At 41.7% G+C, this 21,327-nt stretch overlaps 1 protein-coding gene across 9 annotated transcripts in view; it reads left to right on the top strand.

Moving 5' to 3' along the window:
• tbc1d5 (TBC1 domain family, member 5) overlaps positions 1-21,327 on the top strand; it is a 771,220-nt gene that overhangs the window by 442,300 nt on the left and 307,593 nt on the right. For all 9 annotated transcript variants that reach the window (XM_068011845.1, XM_068011853.1, XM_068011822.1 and 6 more), the window contains 3 exons: positions 6,198-6,287; positions 6,378-6,452; positions 12,888-12,955. In XM_068011845.1, coding sequence (XP_067867946.1) covers positions 6,198-6,287; positions 6,378-6,452; positions 12,888-12,955 — 233 coding nt within the window. The remainder of the gene's footprint in view (positions 1-6,197; positions 6,288-6,377; positions 6,453-12,887; positions 12,956-21,327) is intronic.

Here is a 21,327-nt window from a genome sequence, read left to right as displayed (position 1 = left end):
CCGCAGCTTGTTCTGCTGTGGTTTGCATCAGGTCCCCGTGTCACTCATAGGGTATGCCCTGATTAACCCTACCGGTTTCCCCTTTAGTTTCCAGCAGTCAGCTTTTAAATGCCCTGCCTTATTATAATGGAAGCACACGGGTCTCCGGATTTCACTCTTGCTCACAGCACCTTCCTTTATGGCTGGAGGAGGGCCCCCTGTGTCTCCTGCTTTCCTTTCTCTCCCAGGACTGCCTGGGCTGCTATCACCTTCCCACCCTTTGTCCTTTTTTGGATTTGTGGGTTCTCCCCTGGGAAACCAACCTATAAATTAAAGCAAATTCATCGGCCACAACGGCTGCTTGCCAGGCTCCCTGAATCCGCTGCTCCTCCACATGGGTCTTTATTGAGAATGGGAGAGAGTTTTTAAATTCCTCTAACAGAATTACTTCTCTGAGAATCTCATAGCTGAGCTGTATTTTTAAAGCCCTCAGCCACTGGTCAAAAGCCAGCTGCTTACTTCTTTCAAACTCCAGATAAGTTTCGTTGGCTTGCTTTTTGAGAGTTCTAGACTTTTGGCGGTAGGCTTCGAGTACTAATTCGTATGCCCTGAGGAAAGCCTTTTTGGTCAGTTCATAATTTGATGAACTCTTATCTGGCAACAAGGAATAAACCTCATGAGCTTTTCCAATTAGCTTGCTTCGTATTAAAAGAGACCAGGTCTCAGCTGGCCATTTTAGCTGCCTTGCCAGTTTCTTCAAAGACATGAAAAATGTTTCCACATCTTTCTCATTGAATTTTGGAATTAATTGTGCGAGTTTTAGCAATCTCGTACCCAGCCCTGAATTCTGCTCCTCCATATTGGCCATGCTTTCACTAGGGTTACTCTGTTGCCCCCTAGCTAATGCAAGCCACTTCAGCTCTCTCTCTTCGGATTCTTTCTGGAATATTCTTTCTCTGTCTCTTTCCTGCCTTTCATTCTCTTCACATTCCTATTGAAAGGCTCTCTCTTTCTTCCTCTCCTGCCTCTCTCTTTCTTCCTCTCCTGCCTCTCTCTTTCTTCCTCTCCTGCCTCTCTCTCTTTTTTTCCTGTCTCTTTTTCCTCTAATGCAAGTTTCTTTTGTTCCATTTGTATCTTTGCTCGCAGTACCCTCTCTGGACCTGCTTCTAACCCTGATCTGCTTCTTTAGATTCAAGAGGAAAATGGTTTGCCACTAGCCTTAGGAGTTCAGACCTCCTAGTTTTGCTATGTACAGTGATCCCACACTGCTCATCCATTTTCCTCAACTTCTCCATAGACAATTTTTTAACTTATCCCAAGTTACTTCACCCTGGCTTGCAGTGTTACCAGCTTCAGTTGCAGACACGTTAGTATTCAGTCACACACAACCACAGGAAAACCTGCACTAATCTTGCTCTTTTTTGATTGGGAACAATTTGGCTTCCCACTTCCAATTTCTCTCGTTCTTCTGTGGGTAAAATTCCAGACGCTAGCACCCAAATTTCTGTTACGACCAATTGAGAAAGGGGCTCTAGGAGGTCTTTTACGATCTTTACCTGGTCTTGTTAACAGGGTTTAATTTTAAACACAGTGTTTTGAGCTCGCCCTTGGTGAATCCTTGTTCACCGCTTTCCAATTATAAGGCAAAGAAATTAGGTTTAAAGAAGAAAAGTGAAATTTATTCAACTTACTTAAACTCTAATTCCGTTAACACCTACGGATATATGACACGCCCGCGCTAGCATGCACGCGTAATGCACACATGCAAATAGGGACAGAAAAGAGCAGAAGAAAAATAGAGAGGTTTGAGGCTGTCTCTGAAGAGGGTTTCTTGTTACTGTTTCTGTGTTTCCAGCTCGCCGTAGAGTCTTTGATTGTATACAGCTCTTACTTTTCATTGGGGCCCAGTATTCTGCTTAAACCTTGTTCGCGTAGGAGACCTTTCTCTCTGAGTTCACATGTCTTCAGTGGGTCTTCCGTTCCGTGAGAAAGAGATGGCAGCAGACAGGAGAGAGGTGTTCTTAGTACAGGAGCAAACAGCTTTCTGAGTTCAAAATTCTGTGGCCAGTTCAAATTCAAAAGACCAACAGCCAGCCAGTCATGTGACTAAACTGGTCTGACCACTTCCTATGTGTATTGGGGAAGCAAGGATGGGGTCCCTTTGTTCCAACACTGTCTGCTAGCATACAAATGTCTTTCCAGTCAGGGGCCTGGCATTCCTTGTGCTAGGCCCTCTTTTCTTCCCTGCCACAATTTTAAGTTTTAATATTCATGTGGCAAAATAATGTGTGTCTCAGTCTTGGCATGTGCACGAAAATCCATTGTGCTTATGTGCAATATATTGCATCCCATCTTCTTTTGTCTTACATGATAGCAATGCTTTCAGAGGCAACCCTGCTTTTAGAGCCAGTGCTGTATTATAAATGAGACAATTTTTCTGTCACTGAGGGCTAAGTGTTGCCAGTGGCAAAAGTTAAATTGTGGCCAGTTATGTTCTTTGACATTGTATCTGTATTTTGCTCTCACCCCTCAACCCATTTATAAAGTAATTTTCGGAGTCCTGCCCTGCCTGACTTTGGGGTATGATGCAAACTCAACTTTGAAGCAACTGTCCATTTTTCTGGATCCACCCAGTTAACCAAATTGGCACAATGGGAACCAAGTTATGTTGCAGAAGTGTTCTTGCAATGCTATTGCTATCAGCCAATCCATTGATGTTTTACTGCCCTGTGCTCTTATAATGTGGAAAATAATCATGATATAACAAATGTGAGTGGTTACTGTTTAGCAATGAACTTTCTCCTGCTTCTCACATACCCCTCCCCCACTAAAATAGACTTTAATATAACTAGTATTTCCATGATTGTTTTGATTTCATTTCCTTTAATTTATAATAAAGTTAACTAAAACTATGGCTTGAATATAAATAAACATGGCCTATTATAGAACATAAATACTGCAAAATGTGGCTTTGGAAATTTGGGTTTTTCACTTCATGATATTAAAGTTCACCTAGTTACAACTTGTGGCAACAGTCATCACTTTTGTTGTAATACATGGGAGCAGAATAAATGATTTTCGATTCTCATGTTACCATATGGAGTTAGAAAATGATTTTAGTGAACCACATAAAATTATTTACAGATAGTATTTTGAGAACTTCAATATTTTTAATACCAAAATCTTAGCGTATTTGCTGTTCTGAATGAATAACCTTGGTTATATCTGATAATCTAGTTGCTACCAAGAAATTTCCTGGGTATAATAATTGTTTATTTAATCGTATTCATTCAGTTATGATCCGATCTTTGAAGATAAAATTTCACCTGGTAAATTACATTGTGCATAGCATACATTTCTATTGTAAGGAACCTATAGAGTTAGTGTTGTGGTACCATTTGCCTACAGCTCCTATGTCAATACCATTATTATCCTTTCACATGCACGATATCATCTCTACCTTTAAATTGCATAATGTGAAAAGCATTTAAATTATTCTGTTTAAAAAAAACTATCAAATGTTAGATAGTAATTTAATCTTGTGGAATCATTAATTTCTCAAGTTTCAACCTTGCTATTTTGATACCTTCTCCACTGCTTGATATTGAATTCTGCCAGCCATCTAATATCTCGTATTTCATTTCTCATGGTACAAACCTACATGTAGTAATAGGGAATAAACTTGGGTTGCATCCTGTACATCAATTTTAAACACCTAAACCCTGAAACTCAACGCTTCCTTGGGCAGAATCTAGGCAAAAGATTAGTGGAGGCACCATAATTTACAGTGGAGCCCAGATACACTGGGTTTCTGCCCTATTGAAAAATGAGATTGTGGCCAAAAGGGGCAGCTGTTTCTTCTTTCCCATTCTCCCCCCGCCCCATGTCCTGACAACAGTGCGGCTAGATACACCCCCAACAAGCACCTACAGGGAGTGATTATAGTTGCTGTTCAGAGTTGAACGTGGGTGCACAAAGTGGCTATTGCCAATGGCAGTCAGACTCAGAGGGATCACTTGGCATTGGATTCTGAGCCTGTGAACATTGATCTGATGGAGATTTTTTTTTAAATCTGCTTGAGTTTTGTGACCTCACCAATCTACATCTCCCCCATCAGTGTAGCAGGATTCCATTCCAAAATTGAGACTGGTAGTGGGTCAGTGCTCTTATTGCACCACTTCTGGCAACGCCAGAATTTCTGCCCTTTATTCTTCTAGTTTTATGTGGCACCGTTCATGCCTGTATGAAAAGTAAATGAAAGAATGCAATTCATTCAAATATGCATGTAATGATAAATGGATAGAGATGTGTGCAGGATCACAATTTGGGAAAATACATTTTTGAATGAATTTATTAATATATTTCAGATATGATTAAATTTTGCACTCATCCTGGCTGATCCCTTATGTTTGTGTCATCCATTTTTGTTTCCAGTTCATGTATAGAATCTTTATTTCTAAAGGTCTTATTTCCCTCATTGTAGATACCTTTAATATTTGATATCTATTTAACTGCATACATTAAGAGCTAATCAAACTGTGTTGGTTGCTTTCTCTCTCTCTCTCTCTCTCTCTCTCTCTGTCTCTCACTCTCCCCCCGCCCCCTTATTGGTAGAGGCATTGCCATGGAGAATGCACCAGTTTATGGTGACTGTTTGAAATTTAAATCAGGCAGGTAAAGCCACACCCTGCCCAGTCTACCCTGCAAAGTCCTCCTGACTGACATCTGAAGACTTGTGCCAGAATTGGGAGAGCTGTCCCACAGACTTCAGCCAGTTCGATTCACTCCATGTGATATCAAGAAAAGGCTGAAGGCATTGGATAGAGAAAAGGCTATGGGTCCTGACAACATCCTGGCTGTAGTACTGAAGACCTGTGCTCCAGAAGGAGCCATGCCCCCAGCTAAGCTGTTCCAGTACAGCTACAGCACTGGCATCTCCCCAACAATGTGAAAAATTGGCCAGGTATGTCTTGTCAACAAAGAGCAGGACAGATCCAATCTAGCAAATTACCACCCCATCAGTCTACTCTCAATCATCAACAAAGTGATGGAAGTTATCATGGACAAAGCTATCAAGCGGCACGTACTTTGCAACAATCTGCTCACCGATGCTCAGTTTGGGTTTCGCCAGGACCACTCAGCTGCTGACCTCATAACAGCCTTGGACCATACAAAAGAGCTGAATTCCAGAGGTGACTGCCCTTGACATCAAGACAGCATTTGACTGAGTGTGGCATCAAGAAATCCTAACAAAATTGAAGTCAGTAGCAATCGGGGGGCAACCTCTCCACTGAAGTCATACCTAGTACAAAGGAAGATGGTTGTGATTGTTGGAGGCCAATCATCTCAGCCCCAGGACATTACAGCAGGAGTTCCTCAGGGTAGTGTGTCCTAGACCAAACCATCTTCAGCTGCTTCATCAATGACCTTCCCTCCATCATAAGGTCAAAAGCGGGGATGTTCCATGATGATTGCACAGTGTTCAGTACCATTCGAAAGTCCTCAGATACTGAAGCAGTGCCTGCATGCAGCGAGACCTGGGCAACGTTCAGGTCAGACCAATAAGTGGTAAATAACATTCGTGCCACACAAGTGCCAGGCAATGACCATCTCCAACAAGAAAAAAATCTAACCATCTACCCTTGACATTCAACAGCATCACCATTGCTGAATCTCCCACCATCAACACCCTGGGGGTTACCATTGACCAGAAACTTCATTGGACCAGCCATATAAATCCTATTTATATGCACGTAAACTGGTGCATTCTCCATGGCAACACCTTTACCAATCAGCGTTCACTTGCCAACCAATCAGCACTCTCTTCTCATTCAGTATAAGTTGTTGTTTTCCCCTACATTGGTTATTCTTGCATATTGTCCTAATGAGCGCAAGACGAAATGCTTCGACAACATGCCTATGTTCAGCAATTTTCAAGTTCTGTACTACCAAACGACTAATTCTAGGTAAGGGTTTCTCTCATGAGTGCTGTTTAATTTTATATATAATATATATATTAAAAAAAAATTGTGATGAATAAACATAATAAATCTCTGATTTCAGTGGGATGGAGAGTTTATTTCAGCATTGTGTTAGATTTATCATAATCCGTGAGTGATGCCTTTCTTCCCCTATGAATAAGTTTTGTATGCCACTGGAAAGCAATGATGTATTTTCTGTTTATTTTGTACTAACTGGTGAGATTTGTGTCCTTGCAGCTGTTCATGGATGTTCTGCCAGAGGACAAACAGCAGTGGCTTAATAAGATATCAGAATTAAGATCTCGCTATGAGCAGATAAAAGAAATTGTAAGTGATTTTGTATTTTTTTTCCATCAACCAAGTATCGAATTCTTGAAAAAAAATTGAAGTACCAATGGCAATCTTGTCTACCCATAGCATATCACAAACCCTCGCAAAGCTGCTGGACAGCAAGATCTGGTTGTCAACAACCCACTCTCACAGGATGAGGGGGTAAGTGTGATCAGATTCGTTTAGTTCATTTAAGTTCTTGATTGCTGGTTATCCCATTATACCATCAGCTAATTAAGGAAATAAATTGCAACTTTCTGCTAATACATCAAGCCAGCATTTCACAATGTTGTTTATGTGAAGTAGCCTGTGTCATGCATGTTGCAATATAACCACATGTACTAAAACTAGCTGCTTATTTTGAATTACAAATGCATTTATAGTTATGTTCTAAAAGTTTGCAGCATACTAACTAGCCACCAACTCCACCCCACCTCCTGGCCACAGTTTGAGGCTGAACCAGACTGTTGGCAACTGATTTTGTGAGATAATGTATCTGCATAATTAACTGCCACCCAATTATTTTACACAAGACCTCGAGCTGAGCTTTCAACCCTAAGTCCTCTCCATCACCAAGACTGCCTACATCTGCTTCCATAATATTGCCTGCCTCCCTCCCGGCCTCAGCTCATCTTCTGCTGAAAACCTCATCCATGACTTTTTTCCCTCCAGACTCAACGATTACAATATTCTTGAATATTACCAGAGTCTGCTGGCTGGCTTCTTACCTTTCACCCTCCCTAAAGTTCAGCTCATTCAAAACCATGCTGGCACCAAGTCCCTTTCACTTGTGTGCTGCAATTGTGGCTGCTAAGGTGATGGAAGCGTAGTGGTAATATTGCTAGACTAGTAATTCAGAGGCCCAGACTTATGATATGGAGACACGAGGTTAAATGCCACCATGGCAGCTGGTTGAATTTGCATTTAATGAATTAATAAATATGGAATTAAAAAACTAATCTCAGTAATGGTGACCGTGAAACTGCTGAATTTTCGTGAAAACCCATCTGGTTCATTAATGCCCTTCAGGGAAAAAATCGACTATGCTTACCCAGTCTGCCCTACATGTGATTCCAGACCCACAGTAATGTGGCTGACTCTTAACTGCCCTCTGAAATGGCCTAGCATGCCACTCAGTTTTATCAAAACCACCACAGAAGAGACGAAAAATAAAAGAAACAGATGGACCATCCGGCATCAACCTGGACACCGGAAGTAGCAAAACCACACCCTGCCCAGTCTATCCTGCAAAGTCCTCCTGACTAACATCTGAAGATTTGTGCCAGAATTGGGAGAGCTGTCCCACAGACCTCAGCCAGTTCGATTCACTCCATGTGGTATCAAGAAAAGGCTGAAGGCATTGGATAGAGAAAAGGCTATGGGTCCTGACAACATCCTGGCTGTAGTACTGAAGACCTATGCTCCAGAAGGAGCCATATCCCCAGCTAAGCTGTTCCAGTACAGCTACAGCACTGGCATCTCCCCAACGATGTGAAAAATTGGCCAGGTATGTCTTGTCAACAAAGAGCAGGACAGATCCAATCTGGCAAATTACCGCCCCATCAGTCTACTCTCAATCATCAACAAAGTGATGGAAGTTATCATGGACAAAGCTATCAAGCGGCATGTACTCAGCAACAATCTGCTCACTGATGCTCAGTTTGGGTTCCGCCAGGACCACTCAGCTCCTGACCTCATAACAGCCTTGGATCAAGCATGAACAAAAGAGCTGAATTCCAGAGGTGACTGCCCTTGACATCAAGACAGCATTTGACTGAGTGTGGCATCAAGGAATCCTAACAAAACTGAAGTCAATGACAATCGGGGGGCAACCTCTCCACCGGAGTCAGACCTAGCACAAAGGAAGATGGTTGTGTGTTGGAGGCCAATCATCTCAGCCCCAGGACATTACAGCAGGAGTTCCTCAGGGTAGTGTCCGAGACCAAACAGTCTTCAGCTGCTTCATCAATGACCTTCCCTCTATCATTTGGTCAGAAGCGGGGATGTTCCATGATGATTGCACGTGTTCACTACCATTCGAAACTCCTCAGATACTGAAGCAGTACCTGCATGCAGCAAGACCTGGGCAATGTTCAGGCCAGGCCAATAAGTGGTAAATAACATTCATGCCACACAAGTGCAGGGCAATGACCATCTCCAACAAGAAAAAAAATCTAATCATCTACCCTTGACATTCAACGGCATCACCATTGCTGAATCTCCCACCATCAACCCCCTGGGGGTTACCATTGACCAGAAACTTAACTGGACCAGCCATATAAATACTGTGGCTACAAGAGTAGGTCAGAGGTTGGGAATTCTGCAATGAGTAGAAACTCACCTCCTGACTCCCCAAAGCCTGTACCACAAGGCACAAGTGAGGAGTGTGATGGAATACTCTCCACTTGCCTGGATGAGAACATAAGAACTAGGCATGAGTAGGCAATTCAGCCCCTCGAGCCTGCTCCGCCATTCAATACGATCATGGCTGATCTCATCTCGGCCTCAACTCCACTTTCCTGCCCGTTCTCCATAACCCTTCAACCCCTTACTAATTAAAAATCTATCTATCTCCTCCTTAAATTTACTCAATGTCCTGGCATCCACAGCATTCTAGGGTAGTGAATTCCACAGACTCATGACCTTTTGCGAGAAGTAATTTCTCCTCATCTCTGTTTTAAATCTGCTACCCCTTATCCAAAAACTATGACCCCTTGTTCTAGATAGCTCCACAAGAGGAAACATCCTCTCTACGTCTACTTTGTCAATCCCCTTAATCATCTTATATACCTCAATTAGATTTCCTCTCATTCTTCTAAACTCCAGAGAGTAAAGGCGTAAACTGTTCAACCTCTCTTAATAAGACAAACCCCTCATCTCTGGAATCAATCTAGTGAACCTCCTCTGAACTGCCTCCAGTGCAACTACATCCCTCCTCAAGTAAGGGGGCCAAAACTGTATGCAATACTCCAGGTGCAGTCTCACTCATGCCTTGTACAATTGCAGCAACACTTCCCTGCGTTTATACTCTATTCCTGTAGCAATAAATGCCAAAATTCCATTTGCCTTCCTTATTAACTGCAGTACCTGCATACTAGTTTTCAGCAAATCATGCACGAGGACACCCAGATCCCTCTGCACCGAAGCACTCTGGAGTTTCTCTCCATTTAGATAATAATTTGCCTTTCTATTCTTCCGACCAAAATGGATAACCTCACACTTATCCACGTTAAACTCCATCTGCCAAATTTTGGCCCATTCACCTAACCTATCCATATCCATTTGTAAATTTCTTATTTCTTTATTGTAACTTACTTTCCCACCTATTTTAGTGTCATCTGCAAATTTGGCTATAGTATCTTCTATCCCTGCATCCAAATCATTTATATAGTTGTAAATAGTTGGGGCCCGAGGACCAAACCCTGTGGCACCCCACTAGTTACATCTTGCCAACCAGAAAAGGACTCATTTATCCCAACTCTCTGTTTTCTGTTGGTTAGCCAATCCTCTATCCAAGCTAATAAATTGCCCCAAACCTCATGTGATCTTACCTTGTGTATTAACCTTTTGTGCGGCACCTTATCAAATACCTTCTGAACGTCTGGATATACTACATCTACAGGATCCCCATTATCCACTTCGCTTGTTACAGCTTCGAAGAACTCTAGCAAATTAGTCAAACACGATTTACCCTTCATAAAACCATGCTGACTCTGATGGATTGTGTTTTGACTTTCTAAATGTCCTGTTATTACTTCCTTAATAATGGATTCTAACAATTTCTCAACGACAGATGTTAAACTAACTGGTCTATAGTTTCCTACTTTCTGCCTCCCTCCCTTTTTGAATAAGGGCGTTATATTAGCTTTTTTCCAATTGTCTGGAACCTTTCCCGCACCCAGGGAATTTTGGAATATTATAACCAATGGATCAACTATCTCCACTGCCACTTCCTTTAAGACCCTAGGATGTAGGCCGTCAGGCCCTGGGACTTGTCTGCCTTCAATCCCAATAGTTTGCTCAGTACTTTTTCCCTAGTGATGATGATTGTTCTAAGTTCCTCCCTTTTTGTAACCTGCATTACCTGGTACTATTGGGATGGTACTAGTGTCCTCCACCGTGAAAACTGAGGCAAAATACTGATTTAGTGTCTCTGCCATTTCTGTGTTCCCCTCTATTAACTCCCCTGTCTCATCCTCCAAAGGACAAACATTCACTTTAGCTACTCTGTTCCCTTTTCTAAACTTATAGGTTTTGCTATCCGTTTTATATTTTGCGCTAGTTTTCTTTCATAATTTACCATTGCTCTTTTTATTACTTTTTTAGTAATCCTTTGTTGATCTTTAAAAGTTTCCCAATCTTCCAGCCTGCCACTGGCCTTTGCAATATGGTATGCTGTAGTTTTTGTCTTTATGTTATCCTTTACTTCCTTGCTTAGCCATGGATGTTTTTTCCCCCTCTTAGAATCTTTGTTCCTCTCTGGAATATATTTTAGTTGGGAGGAATTGAATATCTCCTTAAACATCTGCCACTGCTCATCAACTGTCCTACCTTTTCGTCTTCCTGCCCAGTCCACATGGGCCAAATCTGACCTCATGCCTTTGTAATTATCTTTGTTTAACTGCAGAACGCTAGTGTGGGACTCCAGTTTCTCGCCATCAAACTGAATTTGAAATTCTATCATGCTATGATCACTCTTCCCCAGAGCATCCTTAACTCTGCGATCATTAATCAATCCCAACTCATTACACAATACCAAATCTAGAATAGCCTGCTCCCTGGTTGGTTCCACAACATATTGTTCCAAAAAGCAATCTCTAATACATTCAATGAACTCTTCCTCGAGGCTACCCTTGCCAATTTGATTAATCCAGTCTATATGCATTTTAAAATCACCCATGATTATTGTCGTACCTTTCTTACAAGCCCCCAGTATTTCCTGGTTTATACTGTGAGTGCAGCTCCCACAACACTTGAGAAGCTCAATACCATTCAGGACAAAGCAGCCTGCTTGATCGACGCTCCAATTACCACCTTTAAACATTCACTCCATCCACCACCAGTTCACCGTGGCAGCAGTGTGTATCATCTAGAAGATGCACTGCAGCAACACACCAAGGCTCGTTTGACAGCACCTTCCAAACCCATGACCTCTAAGGACAAGGGCAGCCAATGTGTGGGAACACCATTGCCACCTGCAGGTTCCCCTCCAAGCTACACGCCATCCTGACTTGAATCATTTCACTGTTCCTTTACTATCACTAGGTCAAAAACCTTACACTCCCTAACAGCACTGTGGGTGTACCTACAACATATGGACTGCAGTGGTTTAAGAAGGTGGCTCACTACCACCTTCTCAAGGGCATTTAGGGATGGGCAAAAAAAGCTGGAATTCCCTTGCCTTAACCTCTACACGTCTCCTCCTTTAAGAGACCCTTAAATCTTTCCTCTGGCCAAGCAAATCCAGTCATAGAGAATCTGCACGTTATTCAAGATGTTGCCGACTCTGTGCAAAGTAAGCCTCAATGTAGTTTATTTCGTTCCACTCATGAGTCTATTACTTTGACATGAAGTTTGTTGAAATTTCTAGTGGTTTAATGTAATTGCAGTGGACATATCTAAGGAGGCAGTTGTAATTTTTGCTATGCAAGTAGGTTATTTTCCACATTTTAAAGTACACTATTTAGATCCCTTTGTCACTCCTTGCACCATTTGTTGACTAGGAAATATTTATTAAGAGAGTTTATGTCGCCATCGAGTACCAACATTTTTCTTCAGTCTTAGGCTTGTATTTATATTTGTGGCTCTGGTGCAAATTGAGGGTAAATTTAATGAATTTCTGTGCCGGTCGTGGAATTGCAGCTTCCGGGAGAGCATGTTAAGACTTTGGGCTCAGGTCAACAGGCCCTGCAGGATTTCCATCCATTAAAGTTACAACTGAACTTCCACACCCGCATTCCTGACTTGCACTCCTGACAGGCAAAGCTCTCTGTTAGAAGTCACAATTTATAAAACTATCCTTTGTATGGCAGCTCTTTTACACACAGGATGCCAGCTGCAGCTCATTTTACTGTAAAATGCATGCTCCTTTTTTAATTTATCCCCAACCCATCTATTATTTTATTTTTGGTGGCATTTTTCTGCAAATTGAATAAAGATTCCATGATACATAACAGCTAATGTAGAACAATCAAAATCTTTGAATATAAATTTAAAAGGTTTAATGTGTAAAATGAATTTTAAAACCTAACATTTTTTCTTGAAGTAAAACATTTTTCCTGCATTGATATAGATTTTTTATACCTTTTTAATAAACATAATTCAACACTATATTTGTTGTTTGCACATGTTTGAGAAAAAATTGGCAGAGCACATCTTGTATTGCTGTACAATGTAACATCAAGTTATCTTCACTTGGCAAAATCCATAGTTGTGTTATGAGGTTCAAGACTGCAGTAAGGTACATAATCCCAACGATGTGAACAAAAGAAAAGTTGAAAAAAGACTGTATCGAGTAACTATGTTACCTAGTTAAATATTTGTTTCGGGTTTTTTGTGTGAATATTTATTGTTTGATTTTGTCCTTTTTTTTTTTAGAGTCTTTGGAACAAGTTTTTCCAGGATAAAGAACTTCGGGCAATGATTCAACAAGATGTGACTAGAACGTATGTGGAAAATTAAATCTGTAATTAAATCATAACATGCAAACCATGTGTCAGTATTTAAGATGCTTGCTTTCAGTAAGTTGTTGGTCATCCTATTTATTTTTGTAAGATGATGTAGCTACATAATTAACTGCCATCCATCATAATTAGCACCAAGAATTTCCAGGCAAGACTTTATTCAGTATATTTTATATATATATATTCTTTTCTTCTTTTTTCTTTTGGGCCTCCTTATCTCGAGAGACAATGGATACGCGCCTGGAGGTGGTCAGTGGTTTGTGAAGCAGCGCCTGGAGTGGCTATAAAGGCCAATTCTGGAGTGACAGGCTCTTCCACAGGTGCTGCAGAGAAATTTGTTTGTTGGGGCTGTTGCACAGTTGGCTCTCCCCTTGCGCCTCTGTCTTTTTTCCTGCCAACTACTAAGTCTCTTCGACTCGCCACAATTTAGCCCTGTCTTTATGGCTGCCCGCCAGCTCTGGCGAATGCTGGCAACTGACTCCCACGACTTGTGATCAATGTCACACGATTTCATGTCGCGTTTGCAGACGTCTTTATAACGGAGACATGGACGGCCGGTGGGTCTGATACCAGTGGCGAGCTCGCTGTACAATGTGTCTTTGGGGATCCTGCCATCTTCCATGCGGCTCACATGGCCAAGCCATCTCAAGCGCCGCTGACTCAGTAGTGTGTATAAGCTGGGGGTGTTGGCCGCTTCAAGGACTTCTGTGTTGGAGATATAGTCCTGCCACCTGATGCCAAGTATTCTCCGAAGGCAGCGAAGATGGAATGAATTGACACGTCGCTCTTGGCTGGCATACGTTGTCCAGGCCTCGCTGCCGTAGAGCAAGGTACTGAGGACACAGGCCTGATACACTCGGACTTTTGTGTTCCGTGTCAGTGCGCCATTTTCCCACACTCTCTTGGCCAGTCTGGACATAGCAGTGGAAGCCTTACCCATGCGCTTGTTGATTTCTGCATCTAGAGACAGGTTACTGGTGATAGTTGAGCCTAGGTAGGTGAACTCTTGAACCACTTCCAGAGCGTGGTCGCCAATATTGATGGATGGAGCATTTCTGACATCCTGCCCCATGATGTTCGTTTTCTTGAGGCTGATGGTTAGGCCAAATTCATTGCAGGCAGACGCAAACCTGTCGATGAGACTCTGCAGGCATTCTTCAGTGTGAGATGTTAAAGCAGCATCGTCAGCAAAGAGGAGTTCTCTGATGAGGACTTTCCGTACTTTGGACTTCGCTCTTAGACGGGCAAGGTTGAACAACCTGCCCCCTGATCTTGTGTGGAGGAAAATTCCTTCTTCAGAGGATTTGAACGCATGTGAAAGCAGCAGGGAGAAGAAAATCCCAAAAAGTGTGGGTGCGAGAACACAGCCCTGTTTCACACCACTCAGGATAGGAAAGGGCTCTGATGAGGAGCCACCATGTTGAATTGTGCCTTTCATATTGTCATGGAATGAGGTGATGATACTTAGTAGCTTTGGTGGACATCCGATCTTTTCTAGTAGTCTGAAGAGACCACGTCTGCTGACGAGGTCAAAGGCTTTGGTGAGATCAATGAAAGCAATGTAGAGGGGCATCTGTTGTTCACGGCATTTCTCCTGTATCTGACGAAGGGAGAACAGCATGTCAATAGTCGATCTCTCTGCACGAAAGCCACACTGTGCCTCAGGGTAGACGCGCTCGGCCAGCTTCTGGAGCCTGTTCAGAGTGACTCGAGCAAAGACTTTCCCCACTATGCTGAGCAGGGAGATTCCACGGTAGTTGTTGCAGTCACCGCGGTCACCTTTGTTTTTATAGAGGGTGATGATGTTGGCATCGCGCATGTCCTGGGGTACTGCTCGCTCGTCCCAGCACAGGCATAGCAGTTCATGTAGTGCTGAGAGTATAGCAGGCTTGGCACTCTTGATTATTTCAGGGGTAATGCTGTCCTTCCCAGGGGCTTTTCCGCTGGCTAGGGAATCAATGGCATCACTGAGTTCCGATTTGGTTGGCTGTATGTCCAGCTCATCCATGACTGGTAGAGGCTGGACTGCATTGAGGGCAGTCTCAGTGACAGCATTCTCCCTGGAGTACAGTTCTAGGTAGTGCTCAACCCAGCGGTCCATCTGTTTGCGTTGGTCAGTGATTATGTCCCCCGATTTAGATTTGAGGGGGGTGATCTTCTTGATGGTTGGCCCAAGAGCTCTCTTCATGCCATCATACATTCCTCTGATGTTTCCGGTGTCTGAGGCCAGCTGAATATGACTGCATAGGTGTTGCCAGTAGTCGTTTGCGCAACGCCTAGCTGTTCTTTGTGCAGTACTTCTGGCTGCTTTAAGTGCTGCGGATGTTAAATCGCTGGGGGCTTTCTTGTAGCTCAAAAGTGCAATGCGCTTAGCGGCTATGACAGGTTCCAGCTCTTCATTATGAGATTGAAACCAGTCTGCATTTCTCTTCGCACTTTTGCCGTAGGTGGTCAAAGCTGACTCATAGATGGCGTCTCTGATGTGGGCCCACTTGGTCTCAGCATCCCCTGTGGGAGTGTTTTGAAGGGCTGTTACAAGTGAATTTAGAAATTTTTGTAACAGCTGTGGGTGAGAAATTCTGCTCGTGTTGATGCGCGGGTGGCCCTTCTGCTTGGAATATATATATTACATATGCTAAATCATAAGTGTGATATTTTTATCAAATTTATGAAGATTTTATTATTGGGCTTTATATGCCCTACTCTGTGGTGGGCCTACAGTGCTTGATATTCCTTTCATAATTTTTTTTGTAATCTTTTCCTGTTTCTTTACTGACTCTGTGTATGCTCAGTGGTAGCACTCTCACCTTGGAGTCAGAAGGTTATGGGTTCAAGTCTCACTCCAGGAACTTGAGCACAAAATCTAGGCAGGGACTCTAGTGCTGTACTGTCACAGGTGCCATCTTTTAAATGAGATGTTCAGCCGAGGCCCCTTCTGCCCTCTCAGGTATGCTGCATATTCCTTCCAACCACCTAAGAAGAATAGTCTTGGGTGCAGTAGTACTGAAGGACCACAATCAGTATTGCTTTTTGGTTGACCAGCAGGAGGCTGATTTAAGTAGAATGAACTAGTGTCCAATTTTATTTGAATGAGAGAAAATCGTTCAGTTGCTTCAATTTCTGCACAAATCACCTTTTTGAAAACATTTGCACTCAATCAGCTAATGAAAGCAAGTTCAAGCAATATGAAATCTGCAACTCAAAGCCGATTGATTCAGAGTCAATTGCTAAAACACTCAAACTGTTGGACCACCCACCTAGTCCAAATTATATTTTTGTTTTTGCTTTCAAAATACCATGGAGGCATACTCAGTCATCAGGTACATTGCTTTCATTCTGTTTTGCAGCTTAAATAATCATTTTCATTGCATAATTGTTTTGAAAATGCAAATTTCACATAATGCATAAAAGGTTTCTTTCATGAACATGAAAAAAATCTGGACAAGCTAGTGAAGGACTAATAATTTTGAAAAAGGAGGAAAAATTAATATTTTGTGGTGTTAGCTGTGTCTCGGTGGTAGCACTCTCACCTTGGAGTCAGAAGGTTATGGGTTCAAGTCTCATTGCAGGAACTTGAGCACAAAATCTAGGCAGGGACTCTAGTGCTGTACTGAGAATGTGCTGTACTGTCACAGGTGCCATCTTTTAAATGAGATGTTCAACCGAGGCCCCTTCTGCCCCCTCAGGTAGATGCAAAATATCCCATGACACTTTTCTGAAGATGATCAGGGGAGTTCTGCCCATTGTCCTGGTCAATACTTAACCCCCATCCAACATCGGGAAACAGATTATCGGGTCATTATTGCAATTCTGTTTGTGAAATCTTGCTTTGCATAAATAGAATGCCACATTTTCTACATCTGTCGGCACAGACTCGATGGGACGAAGGGCCTGTTTCAGTGCTGTATCTCTATGAAATTACAACAGTTGCTTCATTGGCTGTGAAGCATTCTTAGGTTGTGAAAGGCATTATATAAATGCAAATTTTTTTAAATTTTTTTTTGAAAGAGGCTGCATGCATGTGTGGAGGAGAAAAATTGATGGTACTAATTACATACCTGTTGCAGCTTTTGTTGCATGTTCAATAATCTTCAGAAGATGAGAGGAAATTCTAGGATTTTGATGCAATATTGATCAAAGTATGATGACATGCCCATTACTTGGAGGGGAACTTATTGTTTTTGGTGTTCCGATATCCCGCTATTTTTGTCCTCATTGATAATGACCACGAGGGTTGGGGGTGCTGCTGATGTAGAATTGGTGACTTGCTGCAGTGGATCCTATAGGTGATATGTACTATAGCTACAGAATGCCAATGATGATGGGGTTGGATATTGAGTGGCAGGTTTGCCAGTCAAGTAAGCTGGTCTTTCCTGTATGGTGTTGAACAGCTGCACACATCCAGATTGGTGTTTAGTATTCCATCACATCTGTGATGAAAGGCTTGCAGACAGTGAAAGGTGAAAGCAAAGAACGACTAAAAGATTAATAAGGAGGGAAAGATTAGAGTGCAAGAGAAAGCTGGAGAGAAATATAAAAACAGATAGTAAGAGTTTCAATAGATGTTTAAAAAAGAAGAGTTAACAAAGTGAACGTTGGTCCTATAGAAAGTGAATCTGGGGAATTAACATGGGAAAAGAAGGAGATGGCAGATGAATTGAGCAGGTATTTTGCATTGATCTTCACGATAGAGGATACAAGTAGCATCTTAGAAATAGCTGTAAATCAGGAAATGGGAGGGAGGAACTCAAGAACATTCCAATCACCAGGGAAGTGGTACTGAGCAAATTGTTGGAGCTGCAGGCTGACAAGTCCCCTGGTCCTGATGGACTTCATCCTGGGGTTTTAAAAGAAGTGGCTAATGAGATAGTTGATGCATTGGTTTTTAATTTTCCAAAATTCTCTAGATTCAGGGAACGTTCCACTAGATTGGAAAATAGCAGATGTAACTCCTTTATTCAAGAAGGGAGAGAGACAAAGTAGAACGCTGCAGGCCAGTTAGCTTAACATCTGTCATAGGGAAATTGTTGGAAGCTATTATTAAAGATGTTGTAGCAGGGCACTTAGGAAAAATTCAAGGTAATCAGGCAGAGTCAACATGGTTATGTGAAGGGAAATCATGTTTAACCAATTTATTGGAGTTCTTTGATAAAGCAACATGTGCTGTGGATAAAGGGGAACAAATGGATATACTGTACTTAGATTTCCAGAAGGCATTTTATAAGATGCCACATCAAAGGTTATTGTGGAAAATAAAAGCTCATGTTGTAGGGAGTAACATATTGGCATGGATAGAAGATTGGCTATCTAATAGGAAACAAAGAGTAAGACATAAATGGGTCATTTTCTGCTTGGCAAGATGTAGCAAGTGGTGTGCCACATGGATCTGTGCTACGCCCTCAACTTTTTACAATTTATATGAATAACTTAGATGAAGGGACCAAAGGTATGGTTGCTAAATTTGCTGATGACACAAAGATAGGTAGGAAAATGAGTTGTCAAGAGGACATAAGGAGGCTGCAAAGGGATATAGATAGGTTAAGTGAGTGGGCAAAGATCTGGTAAATGGATTATAATGTGGGAAAATGTGAAATTGTCCATTTTGACAGGAAGAATAAAAAAGAAGCATACAATCTAAATGGTGAGAGATTGCAGAGCTCTGAGATGCAGAGGGATCTGGATGTCCTAATGCATGAATCACAAAAAGTTAGAATGTAGGTACAGCACGTAATTAGGAAAGCTAATAGAATTTTATTGTTTATTGCGAGGGGAATTGAATACAAAAGTTGGGAGGTTATACTTCAATTATACAGGGCATTGGTGAGACCGCATCTGAAGTACTGTGTACAGTATTGGTCTCCTTATTTAAGGAAGGATGTAAATGCGTTGGAAGCAGTTCAGAGAAGGTTTACTAGACTAATACCTGGAAGGGCAGATCATCTTATGAGGAAAGGTTGGACACGCTAGGCTTGTATCCGCTGGAGTTTAGAAGAATAAGAGGTGACTTGATTGAAACATATAAGATCTGAGGGGTCTTGACGGGGTGGATGTGGAAAGGATATTTCCTCTTGTGGGAGAATCTAGAACTAGGAGTCACTGTTTAAAATAAGGGGTCGCCCATTTAAGACAGAAATGAGGAGAATTTTATTTCTCTCGAGGGTCGTAATCTTTGGAACACTCTTCCTCAAAAGGCAGTGGAAGCAGAGTCTTTGAATATTTTTAAGGCAGAGGTAAATAGATTCTTGATTAACAGGGGTGAAAGGTTATCGGGGGTATGTGGGATTGTGCAGTTGAGGTTACAATCAGATTAGTAATGGTTTTGTTGAATGGCGGAGCAGGCTCGAGGGGCCGAGTGGCCTATTCCTGCTTCTAATTCATACGTTCATATGTATTGGTGATACCATTTGAAGGTTGGGCCTTTACTTGTTCATGGTCGTCATTATCTGGCACTTGCCTAGCATGAATGTTACCTGCCACTTGTCAGCCCAAACCTGGTGTTGTACAGTCCCTGTTGCAGTGTTTCTTCTTCTTTCTCAGTCTGGCATGACCTGCTTCATTATTAGTATGTTCATAAAGTTATGAATGGAGCTGAACACTGTAGACTTGTCAGTAGACTGCCCCACTCCAGGTCATATGATGGAAAGTCATTAATGAAGCAGCTGACGAAAGTTGCGCCGAGGAGCATTACCCTGAGAAACTCGTACAGCTGCAGTGATTGGCAGCCAGTAATGACAGACCATTTTCCTTTCTGTCAAATATGGTTTTGCTAGGACTCTTAATCCACAATCAGTTGAATGCTGATTTGATGTTCAGGATAGCTATGATGAGGTCTCAAAGTGGTCCTGCCAAACCCAAACTAAGCGTCAACAAGTTAGTTATTGGTAGGTAGGTGTTACTGATACCAATAATGATTGCTTCTTCCAGCACTTCGGTGCTGATTGGAAAGAGCCTTACATGGCGATAATTAGCCAACTTAGATTTTTCCCAGATTTTTTTTAAATAGGACATCTATTTTTTTTTATCCTGTCTCCCCTAAGTTTTACAATTCCTTTGAAGCAGCAGTCTTGTTGGCCAGCTCCAAAGTAGCATGTCATAGGAAGCAAAATGTACTGTATCAATATGTATATAAATATTCAGTGAGTGAACAGCATAAAATAGAAATAAGATTCTGAGCTCGTCAGTGCTGCTACTTTCTTTTTCTTTTGTTCAGTTGTCATTTTGCAAAAATATTAAAATAACAAACTAAGATACAGCCCATCATTGATTTTCAATGTCTATGTGCACTTGAGGCAATGTAAGTTATGTATTTTCAATCCCAAATTAACAGCACTCACCTACTGACTTGTTTATGTATAATTACGAGTAACCATTTGTACTTTCTCCTGTTCTCATTGAACTGAACTGTATTGGCATGACTGCCTTTTCTGTACACAAACGTGAATAGGAGATACAGAGGACATACTTGTAATTTAAGGAAGTCACACAATAAATCTAGGTATAATCTGTTTATGCTTATTGATATCATCTATGGAACCAACTGCCATCTAGTGTAGTAAGTACTGACTCAATTTAAACGTTCAAAGGAGAATTGAATTGATCTCCAGTTTAATGCAAAAATAAATTGTGACTGCTGACAAAAGGTGTTTTTCTTTAATGGTCAGATCAGGTCTAGAGGTAGGACTCGATTGACTGAACAAGTGCACTGAACGTTTCATGTTCTTCCATACTTATATCTTTAAATGCATATCTCTTTTATAAATGAATGACTCTTGTTGGTAAGTCTGTGTGTATATTTACGTGTATTATTATTTTGTGTATTAGTCAGTCATCTCATGAGGTTGCTCAGAGTGAGCTGGAGGATACAGTGTTTCATAGCAATAGGTGTTGAACATTTGATTTTATACTGACAAAATAGGTCAAATTTCATTTTTGTTAAATGGTACTCTGATTTTTGTTGGTGCTTTGGAAATTGAGTTCCATGACTGTCTATTATTCTGTGAAAACCATAAATGAGTGGCCTATGTAGAAAGCACAAATAATAGCTTCTATGTATATTTATGTTTTTAGTTCCCTTACCAGTTTTACAGCTGAGAATATACAACAAAATATACCAGTTTGAATTAGATGTCTGGTACTTTGCCCTACCAGCAAGTTTTGCTTAACTGGAGGAAGTATTAGGCTTTGGTAGCAGTGTGGTGGCTGCTAGCTTTTGATAGTGTGGGGGGAGTCTTTTGGTTTGCTATCACTGTGGAGGGAGACCTGAGATTTGGTTTGGCTCACTGATGATGTCTATCAACAGTGAGGAAAGGAGGATAGAGGGGCCTGGCAGCAAGGGTAATGCTGGGGGCACCCCA

This window comes from Heterodontus francisci, chromosome 2 (genome assembly GCF_036365525.1).
Source record: "Heterodontus francisci isolate sHetFra1 chromosome 2, sHetFra1.hap1, whole genome shotgun sequence".
NCBI lineage: Eukaryota > Metazoa > Chordata > Chondrichthyes > Heterodontiformes > Heterodontidae > Heterodontus > Heterodontus francisci.
The sequence above is the reverse complement of the archived record's forward strand: the minus strand, read 5'-3'. Positions and strand labels throughout refer to the sequence as shown.